The 27745-nt window shown below is 46.9% G+C and overlaps 2 protein-coding genes across 9 annotated transcripts; both read left to right on the plus strand.

Moving 5' to 3' along the window:
• The first annotated feature begins 6019 nt into the window (after positions 1-6019).
• On the plus strand, positions 6020-16143 carry Dcaf11 (DDB1 and CUL4 associated factor 11). Of its 8 annotated transcripts, none has more exons than XM_070025701.1 (15): positions 6020-6137; positions 6673-6925; positions 7856-7983; positions 8205-8332; positions 8572-8636; positions 8898-8998; positions 9215-9361; positions 9761-9815; positions 10154-10222; positions 10880-10937; positions 11033-11218; positions 12165-12318; positions 12910-13062; positions 15102-15208; positions 15303-16143. In XM_070025701.1, exons 2-15 carry the CDS (start codon positions 6771-6773, stop codon positions 15435-15437), a joined length of 1641 nt encoding a protein of 546 aa, XP_069881802.1. In that variant the 5' UTR covers positions 6020-6137; positions 6673-6770; the 3' UTR covers positions 15438-16143. The 8 variants fall into 8 exon arrangements, with proteins under 8 accessions (XP_069881802.1, XP_069881786.1, XP_069881797.1 ...); XM_070025685.1 differs by lacking the exon at positions 6020-6137 and adding an exon at positions 6326-6452 and having other exon boundaries at positions 6746-6902; XM_070025696.1 differs by lacking the exon at positions 6020-6137 and adding an exon at positions 6370-6452.
• A 7614-nt stretch (positions 16144-23757) lies between these two features.
• Fitm1 (fat storage inducing transmembrane protein 1) lies at positions 23758-25038 on the plus strand. The gene is made up of 2 exons (XM_070042429.1): positions 23758-24025; positions 24401-25038. Exons 1-2 carry the CDS (start codon positions 23760-23762, stop codon positions 25011-25013), a joined length of 879 nt encoding a protein of 292 aa, XP_069898530.1. The 5' UTR covers positions 23758-23759; the 3' UTR covers positions 25014-25038.
• Positions 25039-27745: the final 2707 nt, after the last annotated feature.

A 27745-nucleotide genomic window follows, 5' to 3' on the forward strand; every position in this document is an offset into this window, starting at 1 on the left:
TTACTGTGTTGTATAGTTTAATAGGAACAACAGGACTGTTTCAATTGTTTCCTTTAGTTCATCTTCAAACTAGTGATTTGGGGCATGCATCAGTGGCTCAGGCCTGTAATCCTAGCTACTCAGGAAACTGAGCTCTGAAGATCATTGTTCAAATCTAGCCAGGGCAGGAAAGTCTAGGAGATTCTTTTTGTTGTTGTTTAGCCAGTCCTGGGACTTGAACTCAGGGCCTAGGCACTATCTTTGAGCTTCTTTTGCTCAAAACTAGCACTCTACCACTTGAGCCACAGTGCCAATTCCGGCTCTTTCTGTGTATGTGGTACTAAAGAATCGAACCCAGGGCTTCATGCATGCTAGGCAGGCACTCTATCACTAAACCACATTCCAAGTCCTCTGTGAGATTCTTATCTCCAATGAACCACCAAAAAACTGGAAGTGGAACTGTGGTTTAAGTGGCAGAGTGCTAGCCTTGAGTAAAATGTTCAGGACCAGTGCCCAAGCCCTGAGTTCAAATCCCACAACCAGCACAATACTACTACTTCTACTACCAATAGTAATAATAATAATAATATTTGGGGCTGGCTGCTGCTAGCTTCCTGGCTACTCAAGAGGCTGAGATTTGAGGATCACAGTTCAAAGTCAGCATAGACATGGATGTCCATGAGACTCATCTCCAATTAACCACCAAAATGCCAGTAGTAGTGCTGTGGCTCACGGGGTAGAGTGCTAGCCTTTAGTACAACAAGCTCAGGGACAGTGCCCAGGGCCAGAATTCAAGCCCCAGGACTGGTTAAAAAAAAAAATCAGGATTACTTTCTGCTCCTGTATTACATCAGTAGTTCTATTCTCCATAATAGGACCGAAGACACACTCAGTTGCTTTCCAATCAACACATTTTAAGGAGTCTTTAACTCACATTTCCTGCATATGGAGCAGGAAATGTTTCTGTCTTCCATTTCTCTCTACTTTAACCCTGTTATATTAAAACAAAATCCAAATCCTTGCTTTAAAAAAAAGGTTGGTCGGGGCTGGGAAGGTGGCTCAATGGTAGAGTGCTTGCCTTGCATTCATGAGGCCCTGGGTTCAATTCCTTAGCACCACATAAGCAAAAGAAAAAAGCCGGAAGTGGTGCTGTGGCTCAAGTGGTAGAGCACTAGCCTTGAGCTGAAGAGCTGAGGGACAGCGCCCAGCCCCAGAGTTCAGGTCCCAAGACTGGACCCAAAAAAAAAAAAAAAATGTTGGTCACTGGTGGTCATACCTGTAATCCTTACTACTGGGGAGGCTGAGATCTGAGGATCATGGTTCAAAGCCAGCAGGGGCAGAAAAGTCTTTCAGACTTTTATCTCCAGTTAACCTCCAGAAAACCAGAAGCAGAGCTATGGCTCAAAGTGATAAAGCTAGCCTTGAGCACAAAAACTCAGGGACGGCTCCTAGGCCCTGAGTTCAAGCGCCCCCTCCCCCAATTAAATCCCTGGGAAAATTGCCATATTTTCTCCCCATGCTGCAAGAAGATAACATATAAACATTTGTATGAATATAATTCACTTCAAAAGACTGAACTTTCTCTTCAAGTTGTCCAGAGATACATATGTGCTATAAGGAGCTCTGACCAGGCTTAGGGTTGAGATAGGAGAGGCTAGACAAGATCAGCCAAATTTGCTTCTCTCCTTTCTAAGCCTGCTATGCTGCCCTCTAGTGGAGATGCTCAAGAACAGGAAACTGGCCCAGCTGATGAAACCTGACATGACTTGCTGACATTCACTTATCAATTTCAAGAAATGGTTCTAAAATAGGCACCAAACGTAGAAAATCTCTCTATGGCTATAACTGGCTTTAAGTGTAACTCAGGAACGTACAGGCTGCCTAAACACAAAGCACTTTACAAGCTTACAAAGCAACATGTCAAACTTTGAAATCTAGAAAGGGAAGGCCAGCTAGGCATTAGTAGCTCACATCTGTAAGCCTAGCTATTCTGGAGGCTGAGATCTGAGGGCTGTGGTTCAAAGCCTAGCCCAGCAGGAAAATCCATGAGTCTTCAATTAATGGATGGGGGGGGGGGGTGTCAACAGGTGCACTATCCTTGAGCAGAAAAGCTAAGGGACAGTGCCCAGGCCCTGGGTTCAGGTATCAGCACATGCACACACACACATGAAAAGCCAATGGTGTATCTAAGTGACTTTAGTTGCTTTTTGTCATTGTATTTCTTTCAATAGAAACATAATAGCCCTAAAATATAACTGCTCATACACATTCAAAAAAATACTATAGGAAATAAGTGACATAATCAAGTTCATAGGTTTAAAATTATGTTTCCCTCATTTTTACTAGCATCAAGTGCAAGGGGGGGGTATTATTTTTTTCTTGTAGGTCGTGGGGCCTGAACTCTGGGCCTGTGCACTGTCCCTCAGCTCTTCAGCTCGAAGGCTAGCATTCTACCACTTGAGTCACAGAGCCACTTCCGGCTTTTTCTGCTTATGTGGTGCTGAGGAATTGAACCCAGGGCCTCATGCATGCAAGGCAAGCACTCCAACACTGAGCCACCTTCCCAGCCCCAAAGGGGGTTATTTTGACATGACCATATATGCATATACTGTACCTTGATCAGATTCAACCTCTCCATAATGCCCCTCATTTCTCTCCCTTAAAATTCTTTTTTAGAGGTTAAAGGTATATATATCTCCAGTGGTAAGGCCCTGATTAGCAAGCTCTAGGTTCTGAGTACAAACACTAATTCTAAAAACAGTCATATATATATATATATCTATATATATATATATGTATATAATCAATAAGCTGAGGGTATAGGTTAGCGATAGAACACTTGTCTAGCACTGGTGAAGCCCTAGGTTTGATTCCCAGCATTGAAAAATAATTGAACTCAGTATATCTAGTTGGGCATGCTGGGCAAGCACTCTGCACTAAGTCACATTCTCAGGCACTACATCACTTTAATGGATACCATGTCTCTACCATATGGATCATAATTTACTAACCAATCCCATATTGTAGTATATTTGGATTTTTATTTGCAGTATTCCACTATTATGAATAAAAGAACAACTTAAAAATGCTTTTGGTAGATTTATGAATTAAGTTAAAGAAGGGCACCTTGCTGTTACATACACACATTTAGTATCTGAGTCCTTTTATTTTAGTTATTCCCTCCTGATGTTTGTTTGCAATCACCTTGGCTCCAGGAAAGACCAAATTCACCAATAAACATCTTGTGACAAAAGGCAACCTTTCTTGTCCTCCACAGTCAACCAAGCCACATCTGTGACTTGGAACTGAACTACTCATACCTTTCTCACCCCTTGCCCTGAATTCTCCTTATTTAACCTGTACCCTAAAGACAGCTGAAGATGCACTGAAGTGCTGTCTTCCCAGGCTGCCAAGTAATAAATCTCCTTTCTGTTTTCTTCATCTTATCTCTATATTTTGCATATGAAAATGAGTGACTGAGCCTGGAGCTGGTGGATGACACCTGTAATCCTAGCTACTCAGGAGGCTGAGATCTGAGGATCATGGTTCAAAGCCAGCCCAGGCAGAAAAGTCTGTGAGACTCTGATCTCCAATAAACCACTAGAAAACTGGAAGTGGTGCTGTGGCTTAAGAGGTAGAGTGCTCGCCTTGAGCTGAAGAGCTGAGGGAAGCGCCCAGGCCCAGAGTTCAGCCCCCATGAATGACTGGACCTAACATAGAACTCCCAGCTTTTGGGCCTGGGGGTCTAAAGCCCAGTTTCATGCAAAACATGAATCTTTTTTCTGCTCAAGGCTAGTACTCTTATCACTTGAGCCAAGCTCCACTTCTGGCTTTTTGGTGGTTAATTAGTGATAAAAGTCTCAAGGCCTTTCCTGCCTGGGCAGACTTTGAACAGTAATCCTCAGATCCCTCCTGAATAGCTAGGATTAGTCATGAGCCGCCTGCCCCCAGCCCCTTGAGCTCATTGTGCCTGCTTGTGCTCCTGCACGTTCTCGTTCTCCTTCTCTCTCTCTCTCTCTCTCTCTCTCTCTCTCTCTCTCTCTCTCTCTCTCTCTCTCTCTCTCTCTCTCTCTCTCTCTCTCTCTCATATTCCGGGCCAACTGGCACTTTACCATTTAAGCTACATCTCCAGTTTGGAGATGGAGTCTCACAGACTTCTCTGCCTGGGCTAGCTTTGAACCTCAATCCTCCTCTGCCTCTTCCTAAATATCTAGGATTACAAGTGTAAGATACAACAGGCCCAATAGAAAATATTTTTTTTTTTTTTTTTTGGGCACGGCTGGGGATTGAATTCTTCAGGGCCTGAGCGCTCACAAGGCCAGCACTCTACCACTTGAGCCACACCTCCAGCATCCAGGCTAAATTACTGGAAATGGCACTACTGGGTCAAAGTGCAAGACTGTGTGGAAGGGAGTTGGGTAGAGACAAAGCTTCCTTCAGATGAGAAAAGGTACAGAGGTGGAAACAGCAACTTACATATTGGCATAGTTGCTTGGCAGAAACAAAACACTGGAAGAAAAAGAAACACAATCAAGTTGGGGAAAAAAAAAATCAAGTTGGAAGCCTGCACGTGAAAGCCAGAAACAACAGTTCAAATAACAGTGAACCACTAGAGAGTTCTTCAGAACTACGTGCCGTTAAGGGCAGAAGCAAAAATTATGGGGAAAACTGTGGTGACTGAAAAATAATCAGCTAGGACTGGGAACGTGGCTCAGTGGCAGAGTGCTTGCCTAGCATGGATGAAGCCCTGGGTTCGATTCCTCAGTACCACATTCACAGGAAGTGACGCTGTGGCTCAAGTGGTAGAGCGCTAGCCTAGAGCCAAGAAGCTCAGGGACAGCGCCCAGGCCCTGAGTTCAAGCCCTAGCCCCAGGACTGGCTAAATAAATAAATAATAAAAAAAAATCAGCTAAAAAAAAAAAAACGGAACTTGAAGAATTGAACGCAAAGGAGATGGGGGAGAAATCATCTTCACAAACGATCCCCGAGTTTTCCAGGCTGGATAACCCAGAAACCACGAAATATTAGTCTCCATAAGTACTAATGCACAGAACTGTCCGCACAGTTAGTGGAGCCCGGCAAACGAGGCCTGTGGCGCTGGGTTCAATGGCTTAGAATGTCACGGTGCCGACGGCGGAGCATTGAAGGAGGCCCGGGACTCTTCTGTGTGCACAGCCCCGTTCGCTAAAGCAGGGCAGAGAGGAGCAGGGCAGCGCACCGCGCCCAGGCCCCGCTGGGAACCGGGGGGCTCGGGGCCGCGACCCGCTCTGGGGGGGATCGCAACCCTGCTGGGGCAGGGGGCTGGTGCGCAGTGCGAACCCGGCGAAGCCACACCTCCCAACCCCCGCCCGGGTAAGGAACCTCGGACGCGGCCGATCCCGACCTTGAACTCCCGCCCTGTTACTCATAAACCCACAGGAGCCCAAGGTTCGCGACGCCGGAACGTGCGGACGACCCGCGGCGCGGGGCGGAGCGCCGGCACGCAGAGCTTAGGGAAGGTCGGCAAATCCCGGAGCGCCAGGGGGCGTCTAAAGGAAGTGGTGCCTCCGAAAGGCGAAGAGGAGGTGGGACGAGAGTATTAGGGACCGTCTGCAAAGACCGTAAAGGGATCGTCTGAAAAAGGACAGAGCGTTTAAGGGATAGTCTACGAAGGGCCATTTCCACAAGAAAAAGGCTTCCACAGGCTAAGCACAGAAGGTGATCCCCATCTGTGACGCTGAGGCGCCGGGTCGACCGAGTTCAAGGCCAATCTTAAGGGATCCAAAGCAAACGGTTGGCTCTTGAAAAAATACTTCCTCCTCCCAGCCATTACGCTATCTCTATCTAGTAAGCTTGACAATTCCGCTTAGATCACCCACTAAAAGCGCAAGCCCCTCCTCACACAAGCTCTTTCTCTGGTCCTCAAGTCCCCTCCCACACTTCATCCCGCCCACCTATCAATCACGGGGCTCCCCTATCCAGTAGCGGGCTAAGGGGGCGGGACCACCACTAGTGTCACGTGATGTCGTCAGCCCGCCGGCCCGGAAGCCCGGAGATACGTGACGCCGGAGGCTCGTGACCGTGGAGTGGTTGTGGTTGGCTGCTGCTGAAGCGGCAGTCGGTGTAAACAAGGCCTTCCGCCCTTGCGCCCTTGCGCGTCCTGAAACCGCTCTTGGCTGGTGGGTAACCGCAGGGGGAGGTGCTTATCAGCTTCCTCTTTCCTTGTGGTGTACACACCCCCGGCACACCACGTGGGCGTGAGGCTAAGGAGTGGGTGTTAGGCCAAATTCTAGCGTCATTGGCTGTCGCTACTGCCGGCACCCACAAGAAAGCACTCTGATTGGTTGAGAGGGGGGCGTCGGGGGGTCTCTGAGTCCTAAGGCTTCTGATTGGCTAGATGAGATTAGCTAAGAGACGCTTTCTTCCTCGAGAGGTTTTGATTGGTGGGCCGGAGAGGTTACCTGGGAATCCACCCCCTCAGGGGACTTGGATAGGTGAGTTTCAGGTAGGAAACTGAGAAATTCCTTTTCAGAGGATTCTTATAGGTAAACTAGGGTTGTGCTTTCTTTCTTTCTGCTTTCTTTCTTTCTACAGGATTGAGAAAGGTTTGTGTTCCTGGAGCCTTGGGAGTTGTCATAGGCTAAAGAGAAGGAATCCTAGTCCCTAGGAAGGGTCATCCCCCCCACCCTAATGATAACTACCACCTTATTTCAGGAGACCGTGTATTTCTAGAGCAGGCTTTGCTTTCACCAAACTCAAGGAGGTGACAGGAAAAGCCCTTGCACAGGATTTAAGGATGCTGTGACCAGAAGATGGGATCCCGAAACAGCAGCAGCGCAGGATCCGGGTCTGGAGACCCCTCCGAGGGCTTGTCCCGAAGAGGGGCTGGCCTGCGTCGGAGTGAGGAAGAAGAGGAGGAGGATGAAGATGTGGATCTGGCCCAGGTACTGGCCTATCTCCTCCGCAGGTAACTTACCCTCTGGAGTGACCCCACTGGGTGCCACCACAGTCCCCTGATCTCAACTCCAAGCAGGAAAATTACAGAGAATAGGAAATATAATCCCAAAATGCAACCCCTAGGATTATTGTGTTTTCAGAACGCCTTTCCCAGTGAATACCCATGGCCCTCATCTCCACACTCAGAGTGATTCTTACCTAGGGCAGGTCACCAGCAGGACCCCCTCTTCTGCTTGAGAAGCTGCTCAGGGGAGCCTCCCTGGCTATAACTACACGAATGTAACCTATTTTCCAACTAAGTAAAAGAAGAGGAAAAAGAGGGCCCTAGTAGGAAAGGAGAGATGTGAGAGGTAAAGGCAAAAGTTGGGGAAGGGGTGTTAAAAAAGCTCATGATATGTGATATGCGGTTGTGTGGATTTACTTGAAAAACAAGTTTAAATTGACCTACCTATAACCTTGTTATTGAGAAGAGAAAAGAATGCTTTGGAGGAGTGAACCACCAAAGGGTGCAGCTGGCTTTGTTTCTTTGATTATGGTTCCTTGGAAAGAAGATGAGCCTTAGGATCCCTTCAGAATTTAGTGTTCAATGCTGTATTCCTCCAGCAGAATTTAAGATATAAATGTTCTCAGATTTTTTAGCTCTTTGGTTTAGTGGTAGAGAGTGTTGCCTAGAATGCATAAGGTCCTGAGTTCAATCCCTGCACTACCAGATTGAGGAGGGAGAATTTTTAGCTCTCTGGGAACTCAACTTAGTAGGTTAATCTCCACAGCATGTTCGAGTTCTGTGTTTTTGCTCTAAGAGTATAAGTCAGATTCCCACTGTGTCTTACAGAAGATTGAAAATAGTACCAAATGTGTTAAGGAACGAATAGCCATTGACTCTAAACATAGTTGACTTGGGAAAGGGGTCCCCTCCTTTATAATGGGGATCTCTCCACAGAGGACAAGTGAGGTTGGTGCAGGGAGGAGGTGCAGCAAACTTACAACTCATTCAGGCCCTCTCGGACTCGGAGGAAGAGCATGACAGTGCCTGGGATGGTCGTCTCGGGGATCGATACAACCCACCTGGTAAGAGGAAAGATAGTCTGAGGCCTTACCATGGAAGAGACTTGCACTAGAAATCCCCAAATTGAAGAAGATAAAAATCATTTAATGTGTGAGAGAGACCCTTCAGTCATAGTACATTCAACATTATTGATTGGGCTTGGACACAAATTTTGCTAGCTGTCTTGTAGGCATGGAAGATCTTTTTGGTACTCATAGTGGATGAATCTTCTTTTTGTTCTCAGTGGATGCAACCCCTGACACCAGGGAGCTGGAATGCAATGAGATCAAGACACAGGTGGAATTGGCAACAGGGCAGCTGGGACTTAGGCGGGCAGCCCAGGAACGCAGCTTTCCTCGAATGTTGTACCAGGTAGGCCTCGCCACCTTCAGCCAGCCTGCAGCAGTCCTGCTGAGGCAGTCAGAAGTACTGCCAGTCCCAGAGGAAAAGGAAGAAAACTTCCCAAGGAAAGGGACTAGAGAATTAGCTAGCCTGCTTCAAAGTGCTGTGGGATCTCTGTTTCTGAGCAAGAGCAGTATCCTTGGAGGAGGGGGTTTGTCTGAAGTAGCTCTCTCTTTCTGCTAGCAATATCTCCAATCCCTTCCATTTAGAGAGAACGGGGCCTCTGCCACCAGGGAAGCTTCTCCCTTGGAGAACAGTCTCAAGTGATGTCTCAGTGAGTATGGGGTTTGGTTGAGAGACTCAAAAGGCCAGATAGGTCTAATCTCTTAAGCTTTAAAAGAAGGTAGATTTGAAACAATCCTCAGTGGCATTAAGGTTAAGTTAAAGGGGTTTGAAATTTTGAGAGTGAACAAGTAGAAAAGCAGTAATTTTTGAAGATGATGGAATGAATGACAGACAATTATACATGAAGCCAAAAAGGAATGTACTGATAGTCCATTCTGCTCCTGAGTTCTTCTTCCCTCTGTTTCACCAGCTTCTTGCCCAATGATCTGGGCTTCATTGATACCTACTCTCAGAAGGCTTTCTGTGGCATCTACAGCAAAGATGGTCAAATATTCATGTCTGCTTGCCAAGGTACCAGACCCTGGTCCTATTAAACTGCCTTCCTATAAAACAAGGAACATTCCCCTTGATGTAGACTAGAATGTCCCAGACCCAGGGAGGTCAAAACTTGGCTTATAGATGCTTACTGTATGTTTCCCATGGTAAAGGGGAGACTCCACAGACACACCGAATGACATAGATCTAGGAAACCTACTTCATAATTCTGCCTGATCCCTGTATTTACAGACCAGACAATCCGACTATATGACTGCCAGTATGGCCGCTTCCATAAATTCAAGAGCATCAAGGCCCGGGATGTAGGCTGGAGTGTTCTGGATGTGGCCTTCACTCCTGATGGAAACCACTTCCTCTACTCTAGCTGGTCTGATTACAGTGAGTATGCATAAGATTCTCCAGCCTGACACTTGAGATAAGCCCTCTCTGAGACAGGACTTCATGCCTTACTCTGGGAAAATCATTTTTAAGGTGCTCTGACATTCTCGCCCTTGGTTCTGGTTTTGTTGTTGTTATTTGTTTCATTTCTGTGTGTGTGTGTGTGTGTGTGTGTGTGTGTGTGTGAGAGAGAGAGAGAGAGAGAGAGAGAGAGAGAGAGATGTGCTGAAAAAGGACATTATGCTTTGTAGCCCAGACTGGTCTCAAACTCACAATCCTGTTTCCACCTCTTGAGTACTGCAATTACAGGCTTGTGCCACCAGACATGGCCTGTTCTCTTAGTTTCATTTCCACTCTTAGTCCCCCATCCATGAAAGATTTTTGTTTCTCTTGTCTTAGTTCATATCTGCAACATCTATGGGGAAGGAGACACACACACTGCCCTGGATCTAAGGTACTGGCTTCCTTTTCTCATCATAGTTATAGAAACTTTTAAAGCAAGGCTCTCCAGGAGCAAACTTCTTGAACTGAAACTCCCACTTTAAGAAAAAAGTATAATAGTTGCAAGTTTCTGTGTGAATCCTGGGAATTCCTGCCTATTCTGTCAGCCAGAAGACCAGGGTAAAAGATGGTTTCAGCATTGTTCAGGGTTCTTTGCTTACTGAGATGATTGTAGCATGTGCCAGCAGGCCTGGTTTATTCTTTTCTTTCTAGTCCTCACAGCTTCTCTGTAAGTTAATGAAAGCTTGAAAAGGACATCACTTAACACAGCTCCCTTTTTGCTCTCCGCAGGCCAGATGAGCGTCGCTTTGCTGTCTTCTCCATTGCTGTCTCCTCTGATGGACGAGAAGTTCTGGGAGGGTGAGTGTGAACAATGTGTCCCTCAATTAATGAGGTAGGAGTTCTGCTAGAGATTGATTCTGTTTTTCAGAGACTACACTGGCAACTATAGAGAACTACTTGACTTCTCCAAGGTCAAGGTTTACAGGCTTACTTTCTTACCATACTAGATTTAGTTACTTACCATTGCCCCAGTATGAGGTAACAAGTCTCAAGCCTCCTTTAAAGAAAGAAAGCTAACTCCTCTCCTACTTCCTGTGCAAGAACAGAAAGGGGTGGCTGGGTCCTGGTAGCACATGACTGTGACTTAGCTTCTCAGGAGACTGAGATCTGAGGATCACAGTTTGAAGCTCACCTGGACAGACAAATCTGAGTGACTCTTAGCTTCAGTTAACCAAACAAAGAGAGAAATGGAGGTGTGGCTCAAGTGGTAGAGAACCAGCAGCAGCTAAAAAAAAAAAAAAAAAAAAAAGAAGGCTAAGCAAGAGTACAAGGCCCTGAATTCTTGTGTGTATGTGCCTGTACACATGCACATGCACACGCACATGCACACATATATATACACACATAACATACAGAGGCCCCTCAGTAAGACCTCTCAGCAGGACTCTCCAGAACATACATAGTATGAGCTCTCTCAGTCCTGGCTTCTGGACCCTCCTTATCTCTTCCTTATAGGGCCAATGATGGCTGCCTATATGTCTTTGATCGTGAACAAAACCGTCGTACCCTTCAGGTATTGTTTCTGAGACTTAGGACCTCTTCCTCCTGGTTTGGCTTGTTTTAAGACTAGAAAGAAACCTTAAATATCTTGGTTCCCTTCTCTCCCAGATTGAGTCTCATGAGGATGATGTGAATGCAGTGGCCTTTGCTGATATAAGTTCCCAAATCCTGTTCTCTGGGGGAGATGATGCCATCTGCAAGGTGTGGGATCGCCGCACCATGCGAGAGGATGACCCCAAGCCTGTGGGTGCATTGGCTGGACACCAGGATGGCATCACTTTCATTGACAGCAAGGTGGGCAGGGAGACCAGGCTACACAGCTAGACTTCCAAGGTTCTTTTTTTATTTTATTTTTTTTGGTCGGTTGTGGGGCTTGAACTCTGGGCTTGGGCGCTGTCCCTGCGCTCTTCAGCTCAAGGCAAGCACTCTACCACTTGAGCTACAGCGCCACTTCCAGTTTTCTGGTGGTTTATTGGAGATAAGAGTTTCACGGACTTTGCTGCCCAGGCTGGCTTTGAACCCCGATCCTCAGATCCTAGCCTCCTGAGTAGCTAGGATTACAGGTGTGAGCCACCGGCGCCTGGCTTCCAAGGTTCTTATTGCCCAAGAGGGCATAAAAGTGGGTTAGGGTTGGAACTTGACAAGTTCCTCATTAACCAAAGGTGTGCAAGAGCTAGACTTTAATGAAAGGCTTAAGTAGGAAACATGAGCCCCTTCTGTACCCACCAGTCTATAAGGAACAAGGCAGGGCTTTCTTTACAGGAAAAGTAGAATAATCTCATAATACAGGATGCAATAAATGACCCACCCAGTGTCCTGGGTAAAGAATGGAAAATGTATTCAGTGGTGGGATCTGAAACCAAACATCAGTGTGAAGTTCACTGGAGATAAAGAAAAACAAGCTGAGCTAGCTATTCAGGAGGCTGATATCTGAGAATCAAGGTTTGATGCTGGCCCAGGCAGGAAAAGTCCGTGAGACTCTGATCTCCAATTAATCACACAAAAAGCCAGAAGCAGAGATGTGGCTCAAGTGGTAGAGCACTAGCATAAGAGTTCAGAGACAATACCCCAGGTACTATCAGTATCCAGAGACAAGGCCCAGTACTGGCACACACACACAAAAGAGACAGAGAGAGAAACAAAGTCAGAGCACTGGAGTTCTTACCCTAGAGCAAGGGAGTTAGACTGATAGGCACTGACATTGGCAGTCTCTGATGCTTCCATCCATTTTTGGAATCAGGGTGATGCCCGGTATCTCATCTCCAACTCCAAAGACCAGACCATCAAACTCTGGGATATCCGACGCTTTTCTAGTCGGGAAGGCATGGAAGCTTCACGCCAGGCTGCCACACAGCAAAACTGGGACTATCGCTGGCAGCAGGTACCCAAAAAAGGTGAGAGCAGAAGTAGAACTGAAATCTTCTGATTGTCATCAAGGGTGGTAATTAAAATACTTCATTTCTGGTAAGGCCTGGCATGGACACAGTGGATTGATCTATTTTCTATGAGTCCTGGAACCCTTCCATCAGTCATCTTTTCGAGGCATGAATTTTATTGTTGAGATACAGGGATTCCTAGAATTGGTGCCTGGGTAGGAGGTCAACAGTTGAAGCCTGGATAGGCAGTTATCTTTGAGTGTTGATCTTTTAAAAAGATAAGTGATATAAGGCAAACCAAAAGCAGGCTCCCCAAAGCAGGGTGTCATTGGCTCATGCCTGTAATCCTAACTACTCAGGAGGCTGAGGTCTGAGGATAGCTGTTCAAAGCCAGCCTGGGCAGGAAAGTCTGTGAGACTCTTATCTCCAATAAACCACTCAGAAAACCAGAAGTGGCCCAGTGGCTCAAGTGGTAGAGCTCTAGCCTTGAACTGAAGAGCTGAGAGACAGCACCCAGTCTCAGAGTTCAGGCCCCATGACTGACCAAAAAAACAAAAGAAACAAAACCATACTCCCTAATCTAATGCTCTCTTGTTCATCCTTCCCCAGCTTGGCGGAAGCTGAAGCTCCCAGGGGACAGCTCCTTGATGACATACAGGGGCCATGGGGTGCTACACACCCTTATCCGCTGCCGATTCTCCCCAACTCATAGCACAGGCCAGCAGTTCATCTACAGTGGCTGCTCCACGGGCAAAGTGGTTGGTAAGCATCAGAACAGAGGCCTCAGAAGGGGCTAGAACGTTTCTCTGGCACTCCACCTATAATCTCAGTGACCACCTTCAAAAAGCTGTGATGACTACAAGTGAAATTCAACTTAGCTTGAAGCAGGAAAGGCAGAAAAGATTCTACTCATAAGCATTTTAAATTAGGCAAAGGAACATAGAATTCTAGTGAGTAAATATATTACTAAAAATACAGTTGCTTTTGTTTTTTAGCCAAAGAAAGGGGCTGCAGATGAAAGGTAGGAGGGAATAGAGGGAAAAAATAACATGAAAAGACAACATCTGCTGGGTACTGGTGGCTCATGCCTATAATTCCTAGCTACTCAGGAGGCTGAGATCTGAGGATCAAAGTTCAAAGCCAGCCTGGGCAGGAAAGTCCCTGAGACTCTTTTTTTTTTTTTTTTTCCTGGGTCCGGTTGTGGGGCTTGAACTCTGGGCCTGGGCGCTGTCCCTCAGCTCTTCAGCTCAAGGCTAGCGCTCTACCACTTGAGCCACAGTGCCACTTCCGGCTTTTTTCTTTTTGCTTATGTGGTGCTGAGGAATCGAACCCAGGGCCTCATGCATGCAAGGCAAGCACTCTACCACTGAGCCACCTTCCCAGCCCCTCCCTGAGACTCTTCAGTAAACAACCAGAAAACTGGAAGTAGCACTGTGGCTCAAGTGGTAGAGCTCTCGCCTTGAGCTGAAGAGCTGAGGGACAGCGCCCAGGCCCAGAGTTCAAGCCCCATGACCAACCAAAAAAAAAAAAAAAAAAAAAAGACAACATCTAATAGTATAAAGGTCATGTAGCCACTGACACAAGAGAAATTTACAAAAAGAAATGCAACAGAGCTATAGATAGAAGGAGCTAACAGCTTGTTGTACCTGGCTAGGTACTTAGAGACCTTTGTAGAAAAAGAGATACACCCTGAAGCTGGGCGCCGGTGGCTCATGCCTGTAATCCTGGCTAGTCAGAAGGCTGAGATCTGAGGATTGCCGTTCAAAGCAAGCCCGGGCAGAAAAGTCCATGATACTCTGATCTCCAATAAACCACTAGAAAACCAGAAGTGGTGCTGTGGCTCAAGAGGTAGAGTGCTCACCTTGAGCTGAAGAACACAGGGACAGCACCCAGGCCCAGAGTTTAAGCCCCACGACCAACAAAAAGAGAGAGAGAGAGAGAGAGAGAGAGAGAAAGAAAGATAACACCCTGGCTGGGAATGTGGCTTAGTGGTAGAGTGCTTGCTTAGCATGCATGAAGCCCTGCGTTTGATTCCTCAGTACCACATAAACAAAAAAAGCTGGAAGTGGTGCTGTGATTCAAGGTAGAGTACTAGCCTTGAGCAAAAAGCTCAAGGACAGTGCCCAGGCCCTGGTCAAGCCCTGGGACTGGCAAAAAAATAAAAATAAAAAAAAAAGATAAACTCTGTCCAGGCAAAGAACAACAGTTACACACACCAGCAGACGCCTTGGAGTTCATTTTTGGTGTGTTCCATATTTTGCTGAAAGCTTTAAAACGATTGTATTTTCTTAACTGTAAGTCTTTGGATTTTAGCTAAGAGCTAGGGACACTCACATTCTAGTTCGTACTCTCAACCCAAGGCAGGGACAGGAACAGGGGAAAGAAAGAAATAATATTGTGTAGCCAGGTGCTGGTTCCTCACACCTGTAATGGTAGCTACTCAGGAGGCTGAGATCTGAGAATCACAGTTTTAACCCAGCCTGGGCAGGAAAGTCTGTCAGACTCTTATCTCTAATAAACTACTAAGAAAGAAAAAAAAAAAAGCCGTAAGTGGCACTGTGGCACAAGTAGTAGAGGTCTCACCTTTAGCAAAAAGAAGCTCAGGGACAGTGCCCAGGCCCGGAGTTCAAGCCCCAGGACTGGCAAAAAAAAATTAAAAAAAAGAAAGAACACTGTGTTTGGATATAAGCTTTGCTGCATGAGAAAGCAGAGGATTGCCTGAGAGGGGCAGTGGTGCCACTCAGGGAGTGGTTGAAGGACCTCTGACAGCCCCTTTCTCCACTCTGGCTTTTCCTGGACAGTATATGACCTCCTCAGTGGCCACATCGTGAAGAAACTGACCAACCACAAGGCTTGTGTGCGTGATGTCAGTTGGCACCCCTTCGAGGAGAAGATTGTCAGCAGTTCGGTGAGGTTGCCAGGGCTGGGGCCTGACATATGTCTGGGACTAGGACTTGGGAAAGAACAGCATCTCTTGACTCCTACCACCTTCTGCCTTACAGTGGGATGGAAACCTGCGCTTGTGGCAGTATCGCCAGGCTGAGTACTTCCAGGATGACATGCCAGAGTCGGAGGAATGCTCCAGTATCCCTGCCCCAGTGTCCTCTCCCTCTGTTGCATTTTCCTCTCCCCAGTAGATCCGACCTTCAGTCCCATATAGAGTGAACCTCTCTACAGGTTTTCTGCCTTCCTTTTCCCTTTTCCCTTCTGGGAAATACATGGAGGAATCATTGGCAATAGATGGCAAGAAATAGAAGCCAGGCTCTGGGCCCCACCTGAGCCCTGAAGAGCCATCCTACAGGGCCAAGTTATCCTCAGGCATTTACACCCAGTCAGCTTGGGTCTCTCTCTCTCTCTCTCTGGCTAGTCTGGCCGGGCTGTCATTATCTTGAATGTGACTTTTGTCAGCAAGAGAATTGGCCTGAATATGTTGAATCATGTTTGGATGTTATGTGTGATCCTGAGGCCAGATGTGATTGGACTGTCAGCCACGCTTGTTGCCCATGTCTTCACATCAAGAATTCGATTGGCCAGTGAAGTCAGGTATCCTGGCCTTCCTGAGGTCTTTAGGGGAGGACAGAGTGAATAGAGGTGTTTCCTAAGCACCCTCCTGGGGTGGGGACTATGTCTTCTCTCAATTTGGGTCTGTGGGGTTGCATAGGTTGTGGTATGAGAGGCAGGATTCTCCAGAACTTTGTATAACCCAACACAGGGCAGGCCCTACCTTCCCAGAGGGTCCTGATTATTATGCTGAATATCAGCAGCTTCAAAAAAGGGTATTGAAGTAGGACTCTTTTGTCCTCTCACTGGCTTTGGCTCCCTCAATAAACTCTGGGAACCTGGCTCAGTATTTGTTTCACTCTTTTCTTATCTGAGGTCTTCGTTGTCTCCCTTCAAGAAAACAGTTTTAACAGAGCTTTCAAATATGCTCCTCTGCAGAAGAAAATGTCCCTTTAATACCCCTAGATAAAATGAAATACTAAAATCATTTAGTAACCAAGCCTTTGACTGGCCTTTTCTCCTTAACCTATGACATAGGAGAGAATAAACATATTTTCTGATACTGTGGAGCTTTTCCAGTTTTCAGAAGAGGCAACCCATGAATGCAGAGCCAGAGATAACCTGCCAGGAGACTGATAACTCCCACATACAACCTAAGGCCCCAGAGCATACCAAAGGTTAGGGACAGATGGTGTTCATATCCACCTATGACTAGATTTTTCCCCATAACCTGGCATTTTGTTTGTTTGTTTTTTGTTTTTTGGGGGTCCAGTCTTGGGGCCTGAATTCTGGGCCTAGGCGCTGTCCCTCAGCTCTTCAGCTCAAGGCTAGCCCTCTACCATTTGAGCCACAGCGCCACCTCTGGCCTTTTCTGCTTATGTGGTGCTGAGGAATCGAACCCAGGACCTCATACATGGGAGGCAAGCACTCTACCACTGAGCCACCTTCACAGCCCCCCTTTCATGCTCTTAAAAAAAAAAAAAAAAAAAAAACTCTGGGCCTGGGCACTGTCCCTCAGCTCTTCAGCTCTACCACTTGAGCCACAGCACCACTTCCAGCTTTTTCTGTTTATATGGTACTGAGGAATCAAACCCAGGGCCTCATGGATGTGAGGCAAGCACTGTACCACTGAGCCATCTTCCCAGCCCCCTGGCATTCTCTTTAAAACCAGAGTATGTATTTTCAGTAGTGTTCATAGAGGTTTATAGCAAAGGGCACCTATTTAACACCCAAATAGGACTTTTTTGTACTTTTTGTTTAAAGCAGTGTCTTGCTGTTTTGTGTTTCTAAGACTGATATACTGGGCTGAAGCAATCCTGACCAGGCTTCTCAAACAGTATGAGCCACCACACAGCTCCACATGGGTAAAATTTTTATATGTTTATTATTATTAAGGTGTTACACAGAGGTGTTACCATTTCACAATTCAGGTTGTGTATACATTTCTCTTTTGGACAATGTCACACCTTTTTTCTTTCTCCCAGTTCGTAATTAAAGCCCCACAGACCATTCTCCCAGGAAAAGACATCTCCATTGCAGTCACATTATCAAAATGTGTAAGCTAGCAAGGCACTGGTGGCTTATGCCTCTAATCCTACATACTTTGGAGGCTAAAATCTGAATATCACAGTTCAGAACCAACAGGGGCAGACAAATCCACAAGATACTTATCTTCAAATAACCAACAAAAAGCTGGGAGTATACAATAGATGAGTGAAACAATAAAATGTGGTATTTATACACAATGGAATTTTACACAGCTATTAAAAAGAATACTGTCACTTGCCAGGAAATGAATGGACCTAGAAAAAATCATGTTAAGTGAAGTAAACCAGCTAAGAGTAATAAATGGTGCATGTTTTCTCTCATACATGGGAGATAGGTTTAAAATATAACTGGACATGATAACCTATACAGGATTCTAGACATGCACACACAGAGTGAAGGAGGACTATATCCTTAGGGGAGGAAGCCAAAGGTGTAAATTCCTCTGAACATTTAAAACATTATTTGTTGAAACAAATTTCAGGAAATGAATACCTGGGTTTTTTTGGCATCATTGGTGGTGGTGGTTGTATGGTAGTGCTTGTATTTATTTTTTTGTTTTGGGAGTTCTCTTCGGCAGCTAAGGGGGATACAGAAAGGAAGTGAGGAAGGGTGAGCAAATGCAGTAATGCTATTCAGTATATAAATTGTGGGCAAGGGTAAGATGGGGAAAGCAAAGGAAGGGGTGACATTTTTCCAAAAAGAAATGTACTCATTACCTGGATTATGAAATGGTAAGCCCTCTGTACAACTATTTAATTATTTTGCCTTAAGCAAAAGAAGCTCAGGGACAGTGCCCAAGCCCTGAGTTCAGACCCCAGGACTAGAAAAAAAGAAAAGAATAGAAAAACTCTCGTTGTCATACCTGCCAGGGTTGGCTTTGACAAGATCCTTAGATCTCAGCCTCCTGAGTAAACAGGTGGCATGAGCCACCAGCACTCAGCATTAAAATTACATTATATTATTTATTATTTTGTCGATCATGGGGCTTAAACTCTGGGCCTGGGCACTGTCCCTGAGCTCTTCAGCTCAAGGCAAGTGCTCTACCACATGAGGCACAACCCCACTTCCAGCTTTTTCTGTTTATGTGGTGCTGTGGAATTGAACCCAGGGCCTCTATCACTGAGCCACCTTCACAGCCCTAAAATTACATTTTTTAAAAAGCTGGAAGTAGGGCTGGGAAGGTGGCTCAGTGGTAGAGCACTTGCCTTGCATGCCTGAGGCCCTGGGTTCGATTCCTCAGCACCACATAAGCAAAAAGAAAAAAGCCGGAAGTGGTGCTGTGGCTCAAAAGAGCTGAGGGACAGCGCCCAAGCCCAGAGTTCAGGTCCCACGACCAGATCCCTCCCCCACCCCCCAAAAAAAAGAAAAAAAGCTGGAAGTAGCTCAAGTGGCAGAGTACCAACTGAGCTGAGAGACCCCAAGAGTTCAAGTCCTTGTACTGGCAAAACAAAACAAAAACAAAAAAGGTGTAAGATGTTGTACTCATCATGTATTTAGTACAGCTAAAAATTATGGAAATTCAATCCAGAATACAAGTGATACTTCATCTCCAAAATAAGCGACAAAAAGTATAGTTGGTGGTGTAGCAATATAACACTAACTAAGCAAGCATGAGGCCCTGAATTCAAGCCCCAGTTCCGGTGGAAAAAAAAAAAATTGAAGTCTCAAGGCTTTATAGTCACCAGAATTTTTTTTTTAATAATTTTTTTTTTGGGGGTCCAGTCGTGGAGCCTGAACTCTGGGCCTAGGCGCTGTCCCTCAGCTCTTCAGCTCAAGGTTAGCACTCTACCACTTGAGCCACAGCGCCACTTCTGGCTTTTTTTCTTTTTGCTTATGTGGTGCTGGGGAATCGAACCCAGGGCCTCAGGCATGCAAGGCAAGCACTCTACCACTGAGCCACCTTCCCAGCCCACCAGAATTTTTTGTTTTCAGCCATGGGGCTTGAACTCAGGGCCTGGGCACTGTCCCTGAGCTTTTTCACTCAAGGCTAGTGCTCTATCACTTTGGACCGCAGTTCTGTTTAATTTTCTGGTGGTTAATTGGAGATAAGAGTCCCACACGCACATTTTGTGTGTGTGTGTGTGTGTGTGTGTGTGTGTGTGTGTGTGTGTGTGTGTAGGGAGTGGGTAAAGGAGAGAATGAGCAATGGACAGAATGAATGAGGGTGAATATGATGAAACCTTTAAGAAGAGGGAAGAGGGTATGGAAACGGCACTCCTATCATCCTAGCTACTCAATAGACTGAGATCAGATATTGCAGTTCAAAACTAATCAGAACAGAAAAGTTCATGTTGGGCTGGGAAGGTGGCTCAGTGGTAGAGTGCTTGCCTTGCATGCATGAGACCCTGGGTTCCATTCCTCAGCACCACATAAGCAGAAAAAGCCGGAAGTGGCGCTATGGCTCAAGTGGAAGAGTGCTAGCCTTGAACTGAAGAGCTGAGGGACAGCGCCCAGGCCCAGAGTTCAGGCCCACAACTGACCATAAAAAATAATAATAAAAAAATAAAACACCAGAAAAGTTCATGTTACTTCCCTTCCCCCCCCCCCACACCTCCCACCCCTGTTGTGGAGCTTGAACTGAGAGCATGGAGCTGTCTCTGAGCCTCTTTGTGCTCAAGGCTAGCACTCTATCACTTGAGCCATACTGCCACTTCTGGATTTTTGTTTGTTTAAGTGGCTAATTGGAGATGAGAGTCTCTCAGGGACTTTTCTGCCTGAACTGACTTTGAACTTTGATTCTTAGATCTCAGCCTCCTGAGTAGCTAGGATTATAGGCATGAGCCACTAGCACTCAGCTCTTGATACTTTTATCTGCAATTAATCACCAGAAAGCCAGAACTGGAGCTGTGTCTCAAGTGGTAGAGCACCAGCCTTGAGTGGAAAAAGCCAAGTGAGAATGAGAGGCTAGGTTCAAGCTCCAGTTCTGGCACCAAAAAAAAAATTTTTTTAAGACAAAAAATCTTTTATAGGGGCTGCGAAGGTGGCTCAGTGGTAGAGCGCTTGCCTTGAATGCCTGAGGCCCTGGGTTTGATTCCTCAGCACCACATAAGCAAAAAGAAAAAAGCCGGAAGTGGCGCTGTGGCTCAAGTGGTAGAGCGCTAGCCTTGAGCTGAAGAGCTGAGGGACAGCGCCCAGGCCCAGAGTTCAGGCCTCACAACCAGACCCAAAAAAAAAATATTTTATAGATTCTATAAGGGCTGGAAAGATGGCTTGGTGGTAGAGTGCTTGTCTTAGCTGCATGAGGCCCTGGGTTTGATTCCTCAGCACCACATAAGGAGAAAAAGCCAGAAGTGGTGCTATCACTCAAGTGTGGTAGAGCAATAGCCTTGAGCTGAAGAGCTGAGGGACAGTGCCCAGGCCCAGAGTTCAGGCCCCAGGACCAACAACAACAACAAAAAAAGATTCTATAAACAGGGAAATTTGAAGGCCACTTTATCAAAGTGTAGGCTTTAGGATTTATAGATTTAGGATGTATAGATTACATAATCTATCTGGATCAATGACTGATTTACAGATGAAGACAATAAAGATAAAGGAGAATTAGCCAAAGTCAGCTGAGACCAAAACCTGAGTGGTTTTGCTTGTTCTTTTTTTTTTTTTGATCAGTCTTGGGGCTTGAACTCTGGGCCTGGGCGCTGTCCCTCAGCTCTTCAGCTCAAAGCAAGCACTCTACCACTTGAGCCATAGCACCACTTGCAATTTTATGGTGGTTAATTGGAGATAAGAGTTTCATGGATTTTCCTGCCCGGGCTGGCTTTGAACCACGATCCTCAGATCTCAGCCTCCTGAGTAGTTAGGATTACAGGTATGAGCCACCAGCAACTGGCTGCTGCCGCTTTTTTTTTTTTTTTTGCCAGTCCTGGGCCTGAACTCAGGGCCCTGAGTTCTTTTTATGCTCAAGGCTTGCATTCTACCACTTGAGCCACAGTTCCACTTCTGGCTTTTTGATAGTTCATTAAAGAGTTTCTCAGAAGTTGCGCTGTAGCTCAAGTGGTAGAGCGCTAGCCTTGAGCTGAAGAGCTGAGGGACAGAGCTCAGGCCCAAGCTCAGGCCCAGAGTTCAAGCCCCATGACTGACAAAAAAAAAAAAAGTGTTATGTGTTATGGGCTGGGAAGGTGGCTCAGTGGTAGAGCAGAAAAAGCCAGAAATGGCACTATGGCTCGAGTGGTAGAGCTGAAGAGCTGAGGGACAGTGCCAGGCCCAAACAAACAAACAAAAAAGATTTCTCAGACTTTGCTCTTCGGGCTGGTTTCAAATCTTGATTCCCAGATCTCAACTTCCCCAGTAGCTAGGATTACAGGTACGAGCCACAAGTGCCCACTTCCTTTTCCTCTGTTGTTGGGCTTTGAATGGGCTACAGCTTTGAGGAAGATGACAAGTGATCTTCCCTTGAACTGAGTAATAGAAGCTGCTTGAGTAGTCGTCCTCCCCTCTCCTGCTTCAACCCCAGTGGTCAGGCTTGGAGGCTAGGGTTGTGTGGGGAGGCCAGCAGCACAGGTATTAGGACAGACGTAACGTGTTGATGAACACCAAACTGGGGATACTTGTTTTTTCTAGAGTTTCCATCACCTGAAAATAAATCTGATCTTTAGGGCTCTTAATAGCCCGTGGGGCCCCATAGTCAGCATGGCCCAGTGGCCTGGCCTGCTGGAGGGGGCGGGTCATCAAGAGTGGCTAGTCTCACCGCTCCACAGACCAGGCCACAGGATAGAGCAGGGCTTTGAGAGGCTGATGTCACGGCCCCGAGGGGGCGCTGCTGGAGGGCGTGCCATGCCACCGAAAGGGGCGGGGCATGCCGCTGAAAGGGGTGTGGCATGCTACTGGAGGGGTGGAGCATTGAGCCTCACATGGTGAGCTGTCAGGAAGTGATTGGACAGTGGACAGCTTGGAGAAGGAGCATGAATGGTAGTTGGGGAAAGGCAGTTAGGGGAAGGGCCGTTAGGAAAAAAACGTTAATTAGTGTAGAGGAAGGAGAGTAGTTGGAGTGGAGGGAGAGACTGCAGGAGGGGAAAGCCTGCCTGAACAGGGGAGGGCAGGCCTGTGAAGGACAGGGCAGGCCTGGAGAGGCCATTTGGGGCTTCTCGAGGAAGCCATTTGGAACCTCCTCTGGAGGTCATTTGGGACCTCCTTGAGTGGTCATTTGGGGCTTCTTGAGGAAGCTATTCAGGGCCTCCTTGAGGGGCCGTTAGGGGTCTCAAGACCTCCATAGGTCATTCGGGGCCTCCCTCTAGAGAGGCCTGTGGAGAGGCGCCCCCGGAGCAGAGCAGGAGAGGCCTGCAGTGGAAGAGGAAGGGAAGACAGGAAAAGCCTTCCCCTTTGGAGCTTTGGAGCTTTGGAGCTTTGGAGGTCAAAGATTTGGAGGTTTGCAGACCAACTAATTGGTAGTTTGCAGACTAACTAATAAAGGTCAGGGGTTCAGGACTGCCCATTGGAGGTTTGGTGGTTGAGGCTGCTCTTGGTTCTGAGTAGCCCAGGACAAGGTAGTCTGAAGACCCTTTTCTGGTGTAAATAGTGTAGATAAACTTCTTTTGTTCACCTCTCACTGTGCCTCGATGGATTGTCTTGCTTTCTGGAGATCATAAGTCTCTGACAGTTCAATCTGGACCACCATCATCTCATACGGGATGTCTTTGTTCGGTCTCTTGAATTTCATGTGTTGATCAAACACAACTGGTATCCTATTAAGTACAATATATGTAACCATTGTACAATCACTTGTTTGTACACCCATCCCTGTCCCAACTAGCCCTTGAGATCCCCCTCATCCAGACAGGAACTGAAGCTTGACTACTAGGCTCACAGTACACTGAAGAGGCTACAACGCCCCAGTTGATAAGTTTCCCACAGCCTGGAGTAGACAGTACTATGTATACTCACCTTGCTGTTCAGAACACCAGGAGAAGAGCCAGATTGCATTGGTGATAAAACAAGACACAAATTGGTTTTTACAACTTCCCCAACGTTTGATTAATTTTATCTTCATGGCCTGTGATTTCTCTGTAAACACAGTAGCACTGAGGTGGCAGGAGAGGGACTTTGGCTGACTAATGGCAGGCAGTCTCAAGTAGGCTGTAGACAAGCACAGCCCTGATCGGCAAGCCTGGCCCTGAAACATGAACTAGGACATGGTTGCAGCTGAAGGCACAGGGCTAACAAGAAAGGACCCACGAGTTGCTGTCAGGACACACACTTCCAGGCACCCAAGGCCAAGACCCTGCTGACGTGGCAGCCCTTCACCCTGGCCCCTTGCTGCCCCCCGCCCCTCTCCCCACCCCCTGCCAGCTGCCATCAGGGCTCTGCCCTGTGTCTGCCACACCTGTCACTGCCTGTCCTTGTCTGTGTGTGAGGGGGGGATCAGCCCCTCCTCAGCAGCCCAGTAGAGCAGGCAGTTAGTGGGGAGGGGAGGGAATATGGAGCGGGGGCCGGTGGTGGGGGCAGGGCCAGGGGCTGGGACCCGAATCCGGGCACTGCTAGGCTGCCTGGTGAAGGTATTACTCTGGGTGGCCTCTGCCTTGCTGTATTTTGGAAGTGAGCAGGCTGCCCGCCTCCTGGGCAGTCCTTGCTTACGGCGCCTCTACCATGCCTGGTTGGCAGCAGTGGTCATCTTCGGACCCCTTCTGCAGTTCCATGTCAACTCTCGGACTATCTTCGCTAGTCACGGCAACTTCTTCAACATGTGAGTCCACTCAAGGCCATGGGAACCAGCTTCCCGCACTATGGGATCCCAGCTCCCTTCAAACTCCTGTTCTCTTGCCAGTCTGAACACTAAAAATAGGCTAGGAGGTGGACAGGAGAAGGTCAGGGGGAGGGGGAAGGGGAAGAGAGCTTGTGGGGGCTGTCTACAGGGTAAGTTGGAAGAGGAAATGGGGGCCCTAGAATGTGGAACAGCCTTCTAAAAAGATGGCAAATTTCAAATGACGGGGGGTGGTAAAGGTCATGGGGAAGAGAACCGCTGGTAGTGTTCTGGGGACAGCTGGGTGAGGGGAATGCAGACCAGGGTGGGGAGATGGAACTCAGGATCTTAGAGGCCTTCTCTCTTCTCTGCCCACAGAAAGTTTGTGAATTCAGCGTGGGGCTGGACCTGCACCTTCCTAGGGGGCTTTGTGCTGCTGGTGGTGTTCCTGGCGACACGGCGCGTGGCAGTCACTGCCAGACACCTGAGTCGCCTGGTAGTTGGGGCGGCTGTGTGGCGGGGGGCTGGCCGTGCCTTCCTGCTCATAGAAGACCTGACTGGCTCCTGCTTTGAGCCTCTACCCCAGGGTCTTCTGCTCCATGAGCTACCAGACCGCCGAAGCTGCCTAGCAGCTGGGCATCAATGGCGGGGCTATACAGTCTCTTCCCACACCTTCCTGCTCACCTTCTGCTGCCTGCTCATGGCTGAGGAAGCAGCAGTATTTGCCAAGTACCTGGCCCACGGGCTGCCTGCTGGCACTCCCTTACGCCTTGTCTTCCTGCTCAATGTGCTGCTGCTGGGTCTCTGGAACTTCTTGTTGCTCTGTACCGTCATCTATTTCCACCAGTACACTCACAAGGTGGTGGGCGCCGCAGTGGGCACCTTTGCTTGGTACCTCACCTATGGCAGTTGGTATCATCAGCCCTGGTCTCCAGGGAGCCCGGGCCATGGGCTCTTCCCCTACCCCCACTCCAGCCGCAAGCATAACTGAAAGAAATAAAGGCACAGAAGGCCTGGCTCTGGCTCCTCTTATCATTTATTGGGGCCCAAAAAGGGCAGGAAGGGTAAGAAAAGAGTCTGCTAGTCACTTTTCTCCATTATTCCTTCCATCCCTTTCAGTAATTAAACTGGAATGTTTCTGTGTGTGTGTGTGTGTGTGTGTGTGTGTGTGTGTGTGTCTGTCTGTCTGTCTGTCTGTCTCTTTCTCTGTCTCTGTCTCTCTGTCTCTCTCTCTCTCACACACACACACATACACACACTTTTTCTCTCTTTCTCTCTCTGTGCTATTATGGGGCTTTGAACTCAGGCAGAGCCTTGTGCTCTTCCTTGGCTTTTTCACTCAAGGCTGGCACTGTATTATTTGAGTCACACTTCTACTTCCAGCTTTTTGCTGGAGCTGAGTCTGTTGAATTTATTTGCACAAACTGGCTTTGAACTTGGATCCTCGGATCTCAGCCTCCTGAATAGCTAGGTTTCTTTCTTATTTTTCTTTTTCTTTTATTCTCATCTATATTTTTTAAATCAGCATCACTTAGTTGCACAGGGGTGGAGGAGGGTATTTTGATATGTTCATAGATGCATACACACCTCTCCATCACCCCCTCCCCCATGTCTTTTATTTTCTACACTATCTCCTTCCTTTCGATCTTCTAGCTATCTGGGACTGTGGAACCAAGAAATGGTGCTAGTAACTCAAAATTACAGTGCTCTATCCAGGCACTGGTGGCTTACACCTGTAATCCTGGCTTCTCAGAAGGCTGAGATCTGAGAATTAGTTCAAAGCCAGGCCATGCAAAAAGTTCCTGATACTCTTATCTCCAATTAAATACCCCAAAAGCCAGAAGTGGAGCTGTGGCTTAAGTGGTAGAACACTAGACTTGAGCAGATAAAACACAAGGACAAGACCCAGGCCCTGAGTTTAAGCCCCAGGTTCCTGACTCGTGTGTGTGTGTGTGTGTGTGTGTGTGTGTGTGTGTGTGTGTGTGTGTGTGTGTGTGTGTGTGTGTGTGTGTGTTTCTTGTTCTCTCTCCTTTTGTACTAGGGAATACACCCAGAGTCACGCATGCTAGGAGCTACTCAAGGTTTTGCCACAAAGACCTATGAAAGCTTTGAACTTGCAGGGTTTATTTTTTGTTTGGTTGGTTTTGGTGGTACTGAAATTTGTAATTTTTAGTGTGTGTGTGCCGGTCCTGGATTTTTTTTTAAATCAAAGACTTTATTGGATAAATGTCACATGACATTCAACCTTTAACTCTGAACATACTTAGATGAGAAGCAATTTGTCATTCAAGTCTACAAAATGAAATAGGCTCATGAAGATTTGAAGCATAGACAGAAGGCAGCATGACGCAAAGCTTAATAAGCAACAAAAGCAATGAAAGTGAAATTGCATCATGGTAGGTCTGGATTTTAAATACCACTGTTTCATGTTAAAAAAAATCTGGTTTGGTAACAACATACTTTTGAGAATTTGTCACGAGAAAAAATACTTGCCCTCCCAACTCTTTCGCCTTTTAGTTACTTCTTGGTCATTTCCACCATGCTATAAACGCATTCTAAAGCTTTAAAAAATGTCCATCACATCACTCCATGGTCTCAGCACGGCTGGGAGGGCCTGGTTTGTGCAGGGAACCGTGTTTCCATCACTGGTGGAAAGGTGCGCATGGAGCCCTCGTCAGCTTCGCAACTCCCCTGCTTCCATCCTGAGCTAGTCCTATGGAACGTACCCGGAACGGCATGGGCTGAGCTCACTAGACTCCAGACGCGCTGCCTTTTTCTTCTTGAGTTAGAGAACAGATCGCAGGTAGAGTAAATGTTGTGCAGTGATTCTGGATTTTGAACTTAGGTTTGAACTGAGTTTTGAGCACTGCTCCCGAGCTGCTTTTGCTCAAAGTTAACATTCTACCAGTTGAGCCACAGTTCCACTTATAGCTTTTTGGTAATGTATGTCTCTCAGAAGCTGATTGTTCATGGCTCACACTTGTAAATCTGTAAGACAGACAAGGTTTCTGCTGTTAAGGCAAGTGTTAATCACAAATAATAATAGCAAATAATAATAGCAGTGTGCTTACTCTATACCATATAATTTTAAATACCTGTAAATTTTGTATGTTTTAAAAATTATTATTATAAAGGCAATGTACAGGGGGGTTACAGTTACATAAGTCAGGTAAAGAGCACATGTTTTTTGTACAGTGTCACCCCTTCTCTCCTTGTCTCCCAATTTTTCCCTTCCATTCCCACCCACAAGTTGTATAGCTCTTCAGTTCAAGGGTAATGCTCTACCACTTGAGTCACAGCACCACTTGCAGTTTTCTGGTGGTTAATTTGAGATGAGTCTCATTTGAACTGCAGTCCTCAGATCTCAGCCTCCTGAGTAGCTAAGATTACAGGTATGAGCCACTGGTGCCCGGCTCTTTAAGTTTTTTATATTAATTAACACATCAGTTCTCACACCAACACCATGGGATCACTTTTGGTGTTTTTTTGTTGTTGTGTTGTGCCAATACTGGGACTTAAACTCTTGGCCTTATGCCCTTGCTCAATGCTGCTGCTGTACTATTTGAGCCACACCTCCATTTCCAGTTTTTTTTTTGCTGGTTACTTGGAGATAAGAGTCTGTCAGATTTATCTACCCAGGCTGACTTTAAACCTTATCCTCAGTTATCAGCTTCCTGAGTAAGCAGGATTACAGGCATGAACCACTTGGTCAGACCAAGGTAG

The sequence above is a fragment of the Dipodomys merriami genome, unplaced genomic scaffold (assembly GCF_024711535.1).
Source record: "Dipodomys merriami isolate MVZ:Mamm:240054 unplaced genomic scaffold, mDipMer1.0.p SCAF_1, whole genome shotgun sequence".
In the NCBI taxonomy this organism is placed as follows: domain Eukaryota; kingdom Metazoa; phylum Chordata; class Mammalia; order Rodentia; family Heteromyidae; genus Dipodomys; species Dipodomys merriami.